The 14096-nt window shown below is 46.1% G+C and overlaps 1 protein-coding gene across 1 annotated transcript in view; it reads right to left on the bottom strand.

Annotated features, from left to right (window-relative positions):
* Positions 1-212: 212 nt before the first annotated feature.
* Positions 213-14096, bottom strand: part of CHRNA7 (cholinergic receptor nicotinic alpha 7 subunit) — a 124278-nt gene continuing 110394 nt past the window's right edge. The window contains exons 8-10 of the mRNA XM_079913922.1: positions 12989-13075; positions 9367-9476; positions 213-3721 (exon numbers count right to left, since the gene is read on the bottom strand). Coding sequence (XP_079770048.1) covers positions 3203-3721; positions 9367-9476; positions 12989-13075 — 716 coding nt within the window. The 3' untranslated portion in view covers positions 213-3202. The remainder of the gene's footprint in view (positions 3722-9366; positions 9477-12988; positions 13076-14096) is intronic.

The following is a 14096-nucleotide window of genomic DNA, read 5'->3' on the forward strand; positions in this document are numbered from 1 at the left end:
ACCAACCATTTTGAGGGAATAAAAACACATCTTTACCTCCATTTCCTGCAATAAATGAATTCCTGGGAGTTAGAAGACGTAAAGATAAACAGATGAAACCATAAGAATTTAGAAGAAAATATGAGTAAATTTATTTATAATCTCAGAATGAGAAAGGTCTTTTAGAACTGGAAACAAATTCTGGCATCTAACAAGGAAAATATGGGTAAGTTGACAACATAAAACTTTAAACTTTATATATATATATATATATACACATATATATATGACCATTAATAAGCAAATCAATAGAGAACGTCAAAAGACAAAAATATTTCAAGACATAAGACAGAAAGGTTTCAAAATACACAGCCAAATTAATTAAGAAAAAGCCAAAATTGTGTAAAGGACATAAATTTACCAAAAGATTACCAGGAAACATTTGAAAAGATGTTCAACTTCACTCCTAATAAAGTGAACTAAATCAGAATGATACTGTAATATCATTTTTCACCAGACTGGAAAAAAAAAGTTGTTCCAGAAAACTGAGAAATCGACCTTTTCATTATACTCTTAAGTGTAGCCACGGGTCAATTTTTGAAGAATAATCTGGCAATATTGACAAAAGTGTTAAATGCACATAACCTTAAATCCAGCAACTCCATTTTCAAGTTGGAATTGATATCAAGATACAGTCACAAAAGTATGCCATGATATAAGTACAAGGATGCTAATTTTAGATCTGTGTATAAAAATAAAGGCAGGAAATACTCTATAGGTTCACTAATAAAAGACTAATCAAAGAAATTATAGTGCACGGGGACAATGGAACACTAAGCAGCTATTAAGAATGAGGTAGATCTTTATATGTTGTTATGGAAAGATCTCTTAACACCAAGTGAAAAAAGCAAAGTGCAGGGCGCTAGAAACAGACAAAAAAGGAAGGTGTCTCTCCACATCCTCTTCGTCCCTGCTCAGCCTCTCTCCCTTCCTTTTTTTCTGGAAATGCCCATCCCTCCCCAGAAGCTCACTGATGGTCCCCTGTGAGGAGAGACGGCAGGGGCTGGGGTGGGTGGGGGCTTATTTTCAGCCTTTCACACTTGTCTTCCTATGTGTGCATCTTTTCCTTATTACTACTTTTTAAATCGCAGAGTAGTTATTTGGGCAGTCAAAATACAAACCCCTTTGTATTTTTTGTTTGCCCTTTTACGTTTTTCTGTATAAAATACAAAACCAAAAAGGTTTTTTATTAAAGGAAAATGTAGTAGGGATCAACTTCGAATAGCAATGAGAAATGAAGCACTCTCTTTATATACCAAAACACTTCTAGTTGTTTCTAAAGACACTTTAATAGACAAAAAAAAAAAAAAATGATTGTGCATTTTTTGTCCACTTCACATAGAATGAGTGTACTCTGAGGACGACCCTGCTCCAAATGGTATGTTGCTGGAATGCCCTTATTTATCAGCCTTCTTGCTGTAAACCAGGGGCCTTTTCTGAAGGTGCTCACACACACGTGTTCTCACACATACACACACACCATACACAAGCCTCCATCTTCTTCAGTGCACACAGATCCACCCAGAAATGAGCGAAATAAATGGCTGAAGAAGTGCATGCCATTTCTTTTGCTCTGAAAATCAAATCTTCCCTCATGATGTATCCATTTCAGGGGTTAGAAGCAAATTAAAGATCCCCAGGAGCTCAGACACCTTCTGCAGTTTTGAGCTTTGAGAGTTACTAGATGAAACAACAGAACAGGAGAGAGTGTCTTATGTCTTCCTCTGATCACATTAAACAGTAAGGATGGGAGAAGCAAAGGGATGATTGTCAGCTAGACAATCTCAGTGGAGAACTGCATCACCACCTGGATTTAAAATAAAAATTTCCCAAGCTTTCAAAGCACACATCTCCAGTGAATCCACCCATTCAGCCAGCTCTCTGGGCTGAAGCTGTGTGTGTGAACTGTGGGAAAGCAGATCCCCCCAAACCAGAAACTGGAATTACTGGGTGTGCAGCCACTGTTAGTCTGTAAGCCCCTCCTGCTAACCACCACTGGCCTGCCATTCAGGAAAGCCATCAGCCATGCCACCCCCTCCCCAGTTCCTGCCACAGAGGGAGCCAGAAGAGGCCCAAACCCCTGCCCCTTGGCCCTGACACATGGAGAAAAGGCATAGAATACTTTGGTGACTTCATGTTGTGCATCTGTATGGATCCACAAATTTGTAAGGCTAATCAACTCCAATACATGTGAAGTGTCTAATGCATTATTTAAAAAAAAAAAAACACATATGGTTTAATTTAGCTTCAGCTATTACTTACATTAAAAAAACAAACAAACACATAGATGGTTTAAATCAGCTTCAGCTACATTGGGTGGTAATTCTAATAGAATTCTACTTGTCCTTTGGGCTTTGTCAACTAGAACAGACCGACTCAACCTGCCAGTGTCTGGGGGCAGCACAGAAAGCTTGGGAGTGCCTGGGATCTACAGAAATCCCCTTAACTTGACTGGGTCTGGCCCTGGCTCAGAATCAACACACACTTGTGTCCCTCCTGGTTCCCCTCACAGGGTAGGCTGGCAAAAAGTGTAATTTACAAGACGAACTATTACTGTCTCTTTTTTTAAATGTAGACACAGCATAAAACTGTTTCTCTCTACCAACTGTCTTTGGTAGAGAAAATTAAAGTCTGAATTGAAGAAAAACCAAGCAGTTGGGTTTTAAGTTTTAGTTTAGTTTTGTTTCGTCAGCCAATTATCTGATGGATTTACTGAGTGTGGTTTATTATGATGATTAGCTTCAATCTAGATTTGTACACAGGCAAAGCAGATATGAATTTTCATGTAAGCCCTCACAGCAAGTGACATGCAGGCATGCAGACCAGCTACCCAGGCCTCACCTGGCAGTCAGCCCTGAGCTACCTGAACCTCTTTGAAGGGCACACCAGGCAGTGGAGAATGGGCAAAACGACCTCTCCAGGGTCCTGCTGACTGTAAGGATGCTCGGAGGATATCGAGTGGCCCATCAAAGAGGGTTAAACAGAAACGTGCTGAGATCCTATTACTGAAAGTAACAAGTAAACTGAAACCGACATGACAGCGATAGGGTACATCTGCGTCCTCGGGTTTAATGGTGCTGTGGAATCAGCACCCCAAAGTTCTCCCTAAGCCAACGTCATCGCCCATCTCTGCGTTTCCTACATGCTGGGAGCCAGGACGGAGTCAAGCGAAGTCTTTGGACACAGCCTCGACGAAGTTGGGCGCCGACATCAGGATGCCGATGGTGCAGAGGATGGTGAAGACCGAGAAGGCCATGAGGCACAGGCGGTCCACCACACAGGCCGCGAACTTCCACTCGCTGCACACGGCCTCGCTCTCGTCCTGGCAGCGGAAGCGGTGGGCGATGTAGCGTACCTCCTCCAGAATCTTGGCCAGGTCCGGGTCCCCCTCCGAGGGCTGGCCGCAGTGCAGCAGGTGCTCGTCGTGCGTGGGCGAGCAGGCCACGCGGCCGCACACGACCCCTGAGTCAGGGGTGGGCGCGCAGTGCACGCTGTCCAGGCCACGGAAGCCGATGTACAGCAGGTTGCCGTTGGTAGCCGGCGGCCCCGCCATGGCGCTCATCTCCACGCTGGCCAGGCTGCAGCGGCGCTGCTTGTGCTGGCAGGCCGGCCGCACCTTGTCCTCCCCCGGTCTCTTCATGCGCAGGAACCAGGCACACCAGTTCAGGAGGATGACTCTCGTCTGCAGAGACAGCACACCGTTAGGGTGGCCGGGAAGGGCGCACGGCTGATCCATCCAAGGGGATGCTGTGATACCAGCTAGACTTCGTGGGGGTGGACCCTAGGGGTGACAGGTCCCCAGGCCTTCCCAGGCGAGTTTACACAGGCAAGCAGTGCCAACGCGGTACAATGGTTGAATCGAATGTGAGACAATGACAAAGCAATACAGAAAATCACCCTGGGAAGGAACTATACGCACACTGCCATCTCAAGGAGGACAGCCTGTGGGAGGAGAGGGCTGTCTTCTAAAGAGAGCCCTGAGCTGGGGAACAGAGCAAGTCACCCTCTCCGGTCCTTCCTCATCTGGAACTAGGGACCACCAACTCTAACTCCCTGTGAGGTACGCCAGTGTGCGGTGACAAACTCACAAGGGCATCCCTGGAGATGTTAAAGTTTCAAGGGCAACCCTGTGGCATGTGTCAGACACCCCTAGCCTGAAGCAGTTCAGACTGTCACATTAGATCACTGCATTCCTTGCATGATGTCCTATCCTTGCAAAGTAGATTTTGGAACTTGTCCTGATAAAAGGCAAGTGCCAAGAAAGTCATCGTGGAACAGACAAGGAGGGTAGCAGCTCCCAAGATGAGAGAAGTTTGCTGTGCCAACAGGTGCTAAGCTGTCGGGGTATAAGTACTTAGTAAGTTGTTTTGACCTGTTTAAATAATAGAACCGTTAGGTATTCCTCTTGTCCTAGGTGCTCTGTGGGGAAAAAAAAACCCACCAAAACCCTGAGACATGAAAGGTGCTGTGAACCATGGGAGTTTAGGAACCTCTAACCTAACTCATTAGGCTGCAGTGAAGACTGAAGGAGATGATATGAGACAAAATGCTGTGAAAAGTCTGAAGCTGGGGTTGGCAGACTTTCTTTAAAGGGCCAGACAGTAAATATTTTAGCTTTGCTGATATAGTGCAAAATCAGCCATACATGCAAAAGAGCAAAGAGGCTTTTTTTCCTAATAAAATTTTATTTGCAAAAGCAGTTGGCAGGTTGGATTTGGCCACCAGGGCCATAGTTTGCCGACCTCTGGCCTAAAGTGTTTTATAAACATACATTACCTGCATGCATAGAAGATGCTGGAGAGATTTGTTTCTCCCTTCTAATAGAAAGAAGGGAGCCTTGTGAAACCTCAATCTAGCTTTTAAAAAATTCTTGCAAGCCTATTTAGACAAGTGCAAGAAAAGTGAGCCCTTTCCCTGAAATGATCCAGATACTGATTTGAATTTTGGTTTATGATTGTAGGCAAATTCCATCAGCAGTGTAGCAGGTATGCTTCCCATCTGTAAGTGCAGGCAGCAAGTTGTGAAATTCGTGTCTGCCACTCTTCTTTTGGTAACCATTTTTATGACACTTATCAAAGATAACTGCAGTTATCTGGTCTGGGGACAGCAATGAAAAGAACAAGAAGGCGTAAGAGCAGTTTTGCAGCAGCTGTAAAGATCACCCTCTGTCCATCATAGGCGGCAATTTTTATCCTGCCCACACCCTATGGACATACTTCCAGAGCCTGGAAGAGCCAGCCTGCAGACCCTGTTTTCCAGGATCAGTAAGGAGCAGAAACACGCAGCCCCACGTAGACACGAGGCTCAAGACAAGCCATCTCACCTGGGCATCTCAGGGTTCAGTGAAGTGAGTATAATTCCCCCATTTTACAGATAAAGAAGCTGAGGCTCAGGGGGAGGCGGTGGGGAGTTTGGGGTGAGCAGATGCAAATCATTATACATAGAATGGTTAAACAACAAGGTCCTACTGTATAGCACAAGGAACTGTATTGAATATCCTGTAATAAACCATAATGGAAAAGAATCTGAAAAAGAATATATATGTATAACTGAATCACTTTGCTGTACACTAGAAACTAACACAACATTGTAAATCAACTATACTTGAATAAAATAAATTAAAAAAAAAGAATCTGAGGCTCAAAGAGGCAAATAAATTGGGTCAAGGTCACACAGTGAGTTTGAGTCACCTAATGTGTTCAGACTTCCACAGCCTCATCTATAAAAGGGTCAGCTAGGTTCTCTGCAAGCCCCCTGTGACTTTAGCCAAACCCCCACTCAGAAGGCACCAGAAAGTTGGGGCCAGAGCTCAAGGGAGCACATGGGGCAGTGAGTGTGTCCAAACCCAGAGGCAGCCTGGAAGGGAGAGCTGAGCCTCAGCTCTAGGGCTGTGCCTGCCAAGCGGGGGTCTGCACATCCCCTGGGGCATAGCTCAAGCTAAATCTATTTTGAATTTCATGGCCTAAATCATTAGCTTTCAAGGCTAAAGCATCTCAGAAGATGAGATTATCCTCTTGGCATGTCTCAGACTGTGCTTGTGACCTCTGCTGTTAGGTTATGGTTTGGTTTCTGGCTGTGTGAATGTCACATAATGCCACCGCACCGGCAGGGTCTTCTTCATGGCAACAGATCACAATGAAAGCCCCTCGGAGGCTGCTTATGTTTCATATACACTTGGAAAGAAAAAGAAATGCAGTGTGTTATATAAACTGAAAGAGAAATACAAGTTTCATATCTGCTTTGCACCATTGGCTTTAACATGCTCTTGCACTGAAAGGTGAAAAATCAGCATATGCTCTTAATTCAGATTTTTCTGGAACAGTAAAGTGCTACCAGGTCATTAAAAATGGTTTTGTATCTTACTGCCTTAATCCCCTTGTCTTTACATCAGTCAAAACAGAAGAAATAAGAATATGTGTTTATATTTTGGCATCTGCATAAACACTGGAAGGAAAAAGAAATTAATTGAAATGGTTATCAATTGGTGGTGGAAGTAGGGGGAGGGGCAGGAATGGGAGCAGGAGTTCCTTATGTATAATTCTTTTTTTTTTTTTTTTGCGGTACGCGGGCCTCTCACTCTTGTGGCCTCTCCTGTTGCGGAGCACAGGCTCCGGACACGCAGGCTCAGCGGCCATGGCTCACGGGCCTAGCCGCTCCGCAGCATGTGGGATCCTCCCGGACCGGGGCACGAACCCGTGTCCCCTGCATCGGCAGGCGGACTCTCAACCACTGCACCACCAGGGAAGCCCATGTATAATTCTTTGATTTTGACTTCTGAAACATGTAACTGTTATTTCAAACAAATGGGTGGATAGACAAGAAAGTGTATCAGAGTTATAAAGAAGTCAGATGAGAATGTAGGTGAATGTGTGCAAATGTGTCTCAGCTTCTTTTTTTGAGGGGGGAGGGACTTCTCAAAACAAGCCCACAGACTGTGGTGATGTGACCCATGTGGGAGGTGGCACCATTTTGGGGAGCCCACTGCTGATGCCACGAGAGAATTATTATTACTATTATTTTTTTACATCTTTATTGGAGTATAATTGCTTTACAATTGTGTGTTAGTTTCTGCTTTATAACAAAGTGAATCAGTTATACATATACATATGTTCCCATATCTCTTCCCTCTTGCGTCTCCCTCCCACCCTCCCTATCCCACCCCTCTAGGTGGTCACAAACCACCTAGCTGATCTCCCTGTGCTACGCGGCTGCTTCCCAACTACCTATCCACTTTACGCTTGGTAGTGTATATAAGTCCATGCCTCTCTCTCGCTTTGTCACAGCTTACCCTTCCCCCTCCCCATATCCTCAAGTCCATTCTCTAGTAGGTCTGTTTCTTTATTCCTGTCTTACCCCTAGGTTCTTCATGACATTTTTTTTTCTTAAATTCCATATATACAGAGTGAAGTAAATCAGAAAGAGAAAGACCAATACTGTATGCTAACACAAGAGAATTATTAAGTGTAAGGATTTGCTGTGGAAAAGAATTCAAGGGCAGTCACTCTGTAAAGCCAATTTCTTAAAAAAAAAGTGGTCTTGCCTAAGTTAATTTTTGGGTAACTGTAAATTATTGCACAATGGATATTTTTAGAAGGGCCAGGAACTCCCTGCTCCTGGATATTAAGGGAATGCATCTTACATCTTGCAGTTACATTTAGTGCACTGGTGAGTCCTAAATTGACTCGGAACTTGGAGGCAAGATTTATGAGTCTGCAAAGACAGGCTTGTTTTGGCATGAGAGGGCTTCTTTAGCTCCCAACTGTCCCTAAGCCATGCTCTCTCAATGGGAAGACTGGAGGGTTTGTGGGGCCCAAGTAAGAAGTGGGGTGAGGGGTGGGGGGGGCAGCTCTGCCCTGCCGGGGGTTTGGTCACACCAAGTGAGGCGGGGAAAGTCCAGGCCCTGCTTGTCCCCCAGGCAAAGTTTCCCAAGAGCCCGGCGAGGGTGGTGTAGAGCTTTGGACATTGGACTCCAATGGAGCACGGCCCATGGCTGGGGAAGCATCAGCACACGTCACAACACATCAGTGCTGGGAGGCACTGGGACCATGTGGCCTGACCTGGGCTCAGATGACAAACATTTATTTACCATCCATTTCCTTTTTATTTTTTAATATTTATTTATTTATTTAGCTGCACCAGGTCATAGTTGCAGAACTCAGGATATTCTTTGCCGTGTGCAGGATCTTGAGTTGTGGCATGCGAACTCTTAGTTGCGGCATGTGGGATCTAGTTCCCTGACCAGGGATCAAACCCGGGCCCCTGCACTGGGAGCACAGAGTCTTATCCATTGGACCACCAGGGAAGTCCCATCCATCCATTTCCTTTTATCGCATCCTCCTTCCCCACTGTTAACTACTTACACCTTTATTTTATAGGCTTTTGGCTAAATCACTTTCCTATGTGTATTGTGATAAAAGAAAGTTTCACATACTGAGATATAGGGAAGTCATTCTGGCTTATACATGAGTTAACTTGAATTTGATGCTAACTAAAAGAGCCTGTTTGTGGCCTATCAAACAGACATCTGCTTTAATTATTAGAGAAAAGGGCACATTGACCAGAAGTAAAGAATGTCCATAATAAAAATAAAGATTAAATGCCTCTCTTCCTGGAACACCAATGCTGGTCCTCCAATGATAAGACTCCCTTCTCAGGCGCCAAGGCCATGCCGACTTGCCATGTACGTGCTAATCTGTGTTTTTGTTTTGTTTTGTTTTGTTTACCTTGAAGAAATGTAACCCCGACTCATTTCATGTTCTTTGTTCTCACAGGATATAAAACTGTGCTGAAAACCCTGCTTCTCCAGAGCAGCTTCTCAGATTAATCTGGGAAGCCGGCTTCTAGGCTAGTCCTCAGTTTGACTCAAATAAAACTCTTTTCTATTCTTCTTATTGATAGTTTATTGATTATTTTCATTGACAACTGATTGTATATATTTGTACACTGTTCACTCTATTTCTTACTCTTTTCCCTCCCCGTTCTGTTTTGAAGATCCAACCAGCAGCTGTGTGCTCATCTTGTGTGTTGCTTCTAACAGTGTACGTGCAAAAAGGAGGTTTAGAAACACTGTCCAGTGAAAGGTGCAGAGTGTTCGACCTGAGCCCTGCTCTGGGATATCAGATTGTAAGGACAGCCCCATGGGACCCTAAGAGCATTCACCATACTGCCCTGGAAGCAGAGATATGCAGACAGGTAAGAAATTGTAGCTTTTTGTTTAGGAATGCTAGCTGTTTGTGGGATTTTTAAAATAGATAAGTCATCCTCAGAGTCTCCTCTGGGGAGGGGCCCTGACCCCCCCTCTGGTGGAGGAGCTGGGGAGGAACTCACCCACTTGGGCATCTTGCCACCGTCGGGGTCGTGGTGGTGGTACTGTAGCACGATCACTGTGACGACCACGGAGAGGCCCACGATGATCATGGTACTAGCGAAGTACTGGGCTGCAGAGAGAGCAGATGCAGGGGAGACCTGGGGCCTAGATCACAGCGTGTCACCATGGCACAGTGCAGGGGACCCAGACTGTGTCTTGACCACCAGGGGCTGGGGAGCAATGCCCAAGAGCAGAGCAGGACCTCCTCCAGGCCTGTAGCCCACCACGCACATTCCTGGTGGGCAGATGCCAATCCAGAGCGCACAGACCTCCTCCTCCCACCCTGCTGAGCGGCCTCACCAGCTGACTGCACTCCTGGGAACCCTGCCTGCCTCACCCTTCAGTGAAAGCTAACTGCACCTCACAGGATGGTGATAAGGTTGTCCGATGAGAAAGCACCATTGTCAGAACTGAAACCACCTGGCACAGAGGGTGTGATCACCACTGTGATGACGGCAGGCCACGGACAGGCTTCGGGGATCTAGCAAGGGCAGACCTGGGTGCCACTGGCTGACTTATCAGACCTGGAAAATGACTCTACTAATGATAGAGTCTGCCCCCATCTACTTACTGAGAGCCACAGGGGTGGGGAGTGCCAGCTGTGCAGCCGGAAGAAGAGGTCAGCTGCAGTGTCTTTTCAGGCTGAGAACATCAGCTTCAGCTCTGATGGGCAAGGATGCATTTCTCCACCTTGGACCAGGTGAGAAGCAGCATGGAGTTTCCCCCCCCGGTCCACTGGCGGCCGTCTGTGAGCCTGGACAGACCACTCAACCTCTCTGGGCCTCAGCTTCTTCACCAGTATAACAGGGATGGAAATGCCTTCTCTGCAGGGTTTGCACAAGGATTAGCAATTTTATGGGCCAAGGGTATAGGAGAAAGCTGGCATGGGTGGGCATTCCTTAATTTCCAACTCTGATTAATAAACCTTCAGTGTGGGGGAGGCATAAATTAGGAGGTTGGGATTAACATACACACGACTATATATAAAATAGATAACTAACAAGGACCTACTGTATTATACAGGGAACAATACTCAATATTTTGTAATAATTGTAGGTTATTTGTAAAAACCTATAAGGGAAAAGAATCAGGCTGTACACCTGAAACCAACACAACATTGTAAATCAATAAAATAAATAAATAAAATAAAAAGGGATTAGAAGCAAAGATGGATTCAAGTATAAAAAGAGTATTAAAAAATAACAAAACAAAATATATATACACACAATGCCTCTCTAAGCAACAGAATAAATTATCCTAACATAAATGCAAACAAACAAACAAAGCCTCAGTGTGGCCAACCACCAAGGGGCTGGGCCCTTAAAGAAAGCATCCTGGTACGAGGCTAAGTGTGCAGCCACACACTTGGTTAAAAACACCTCCTGCCCTCCAGGCAGGCAGGAACTCATTGCTCTCCCAGGGAGACCAAGAGGAACCTACAAGGAGCTACCAGACTTATCATCAGCATCAGGGACCTCTGGGGAGGGAAGGGAGGGGGAACCAAACTGTGACTGTTATGGGCTGCATACTCTGTCCCCCTAAAATTTATATGTTGAAGCTGTAAACCCCAAGTACCTTAGAATGTGACTGTGTTTGAAGAGAGGGCATTTAAAGAGGGAATTAAGTTAAAATGAGATTGTTAGTGTGGCACCTGGTCCAATCTGACTGGTGTCCTTATTATAAGAAGGGGAAATTTGGACACACAAGGAGGCACAGGGATGTGAAGATACAAAGGAAAGACCATGTGGGGACACAGCAGAGGGTGCCCATCTGCAAGAAAAAGAAAGAGACCTCAGAAGAAACCAACCCTGCCGGTTGGAGGTTCCAGCCTCCAAAACTGTGAGCACATAAATTTTTCCTGTGTAAGGCACCCAGTCTGTGGAATTTTATTGTGGTAGCCTTAGCAGACTAATACAATGACCTGTGGAGGGATCCAGGCGGACTGGATCCCACAGCTGAAATCTCAACAACAGAGGTCAAAGGCCAACAGCATCCCATCCTTCTAGATGTGGGCTATGCACCAACCAAGCCTGTGGGTTCATCAGACAAAACAGGGTCTGCCGACTGCCCCTTTAAGGGTGGTTTCTGCTGCAGGTCTCTATTGAAAGCATTGTGCTAGAAGGTAGAAAGGATGGGGTCAGAATGTCAGGTTGAAAGAAGGTTCCTTGCTTCCAGGATGGTACGGAGAGAAATATGACACCCTCAGAGGCTTTTTATACCAACAGTCTGTCTGGTCAAAATATTACACATCCAGAAACCTCCAATAAGAAGGGCCTTGGCTTCTTAATTCGTGAAGCCTGGCGATATCATGTAAGGCACCCCACTCCTACTTACCCCTGGTTAACCACACAGGATTGCCACCCGTATACTGCTTTCCTGTTTCTGACCTCCACCGCCAAATGGGAGTGGGGACTCTCATTAAAACTAATATCTATTGGCAGAATGTTTGCTTCCTGTCCTCACAACTGGCTTGGAGGTCTGGTTCCCTGACCAGGAATAGAACCCTGGCTGCAGTGGCCAGGGTACTGGGTCCTAACCTCTGGGCCACTGAGCACCCCTCGGCACACTCCTGCTAATTCCAGTCCAGTCCAGGGAGGTTCACAGCAACAGGTGATGCTGCCTCCTGTCTCTGTCATCCTTCCTTGGGCAGAAGGTCATCCTTACACCTGCCTTTGTGTGTGGTTTGTGCATCCCCTGCTGGACCAGTCCCTGCTTCACCTACACCCTACTCACATGACTGACTTACCCTGCTAATTGCAGAGCCTAAAGAGTAAATACCTACATCCTTGTCCCGCTGCCCCGAAGCTAGTGATTGTTTAATCTTTAGTTCAGAATGGCTCCCCTTTGATAGTTTAACAAAGGGAAGACCTCCGCCCCTTGAAGGTACTTAGCCCAAGGGGCTAAGAGGGCTGTGCCCCTCTGCTGGTTTCCCTGGTAACCGATGGGCCAATCTGACTTCAATTCCCCTAGATAACTGGTGGGGTGTCACTCCAGGACCCTTTTGCTTCAGATGCGTAAGATCTCCCATCTACCAAACAACTGATGTCCTGTCTCTGGACTCTTTCTTCAGTCTTGATTCTGGGCAAGTATAGGGCTTGCAGGCCTGTGAGTTGCAGCCCAACATGTGGCCAAAACATATTTGTCCTGTTCACCTTCCCTCACAATCATTAACTTTCTACAGAGACATCGCGTTATCTCAAGAAACAATGGCTGAGAGTTAACGTGTAACAAATAATTTGTGGAAAAACAGTGACTCAAGCTAAAATAATGCATCTTTAATGGTAAAAATCTCTGGCTCCATAACAAGTGTGAGGGGGGCATTGTGCTCGGAGAAAAGGGGGCATTTCTGCATCTCAAGGCCAAACCACGAAGCCAGACTCCCCCTCCCCTTCTATGTGCCACGTAAGCAGAGGCCATGGGTCAACTCTGAGTAGTTACAGCAAGTCATCTCCTCACAGCAGAAAAGGGGGGCCATGCAGCTCTCCAGTCTCCTGCGGGACACGTTTCTGCTCCCTGCCTGTGCTGCAAAATCCCAGGCACTCTCTAAGCCCATGTCTTTAGAGGAGCTGGATGCTTGCTTACCTATCAAGGGCACTGAGTCAGAGGTCGCAGGCATGATCTCAGCTACCAGCAGCATGAAGACGGTAAGAGAGAGTAAAACTGTGATCCCTGGAACAGAGACATACAGTGGTCCCTGAGACAGAACAGATGGTAAGGCCTGAACTCCATCCAGCCCAAGAGTCAAAGGAAGTGTGGAGGGAGGGATGGTGGTGGCCATGACATTCCTGAAACCAAATGCACGGTTTTCTATATTGATGGGAATGGGCATCTTTCTGGGGACAGTCTGTGCCATTTACTGGAGTCCCAGAGGAGTCCCTGGGAAAACAAACTTAGGAGCCAGAACTTTAGAAAAACAACTCAAAATAAATCATTGACCTCAGCACATGTATCTCTCATTTTCTTTATTACATTAGTATCGAGAGGTAGTTTCATGTAGCAGGAAAAAGAAAACATACAGTTTGAAGACCTGGCTTTTGTTCTTGACTTTTCTACTTACTAGCTGTGTGACCTTGGATAGGTCATTTAATGTGCCTGAGGCTCTTGTATGAATGAAAAATATCACCTGCCATATCAGTAAACAAAGGATGTTGCAGCCATCAAGCCATCACATTACAGCCTCCCCAGTGGGGCACCCTGAGGGGACTCAGGATGAGAAAACACAGGATACTGGCCCCAGAGAGCTGAGGTGCATATCAAAGGAGTGATTTCAGTGAGCCCAGACTCTTGCATCTTCCCATACACAGAAAAGCACTAAATTCATTAACTTGAGGTGTTTGGTTTTCTTTTTTTTTTTTTGCGGTACATGGACCTCTCACTGCTGTGGCCTCTCCCATCCCGGAGCACAGGCTCCAGACGTGCAGGCTCAGCAGCCGTGGCCCACTGGCCCAGCCGCTCCATGGCACGTGGGATCCTCCCAGACCAGGGCACGAACCCACGTCCCCTGCATCGGCAGGCAGACTCTCAATCACTGCGCCACCAGGGAAGCCCTTTGGTTTTCTTTAATCAACAGTAATCTTTTGATGTTTTGACTACCTGGTCTTTGTGGCAGAAACTCCCATATACCCTGGCTCCTCCCTTCCCTCTTCAGAGCCGTCCCTAGAACTATCTGAGATGCTATGTCTCAAGCTTG

Source organism: Stenella coeruleoalba (genome assembly GCF_951394435.1).
Source record: "Stenella coeruleoalba genome assembly, chromosome: 2".
In the NCBI taxonomy this organism is placed as follows: domain Eukaryota; kingdom Metazoa; phylum Chordata; class Mammalia; order Artiodactyla; family Delphinidae; genus Stenella; species Stenella coeruleoalba.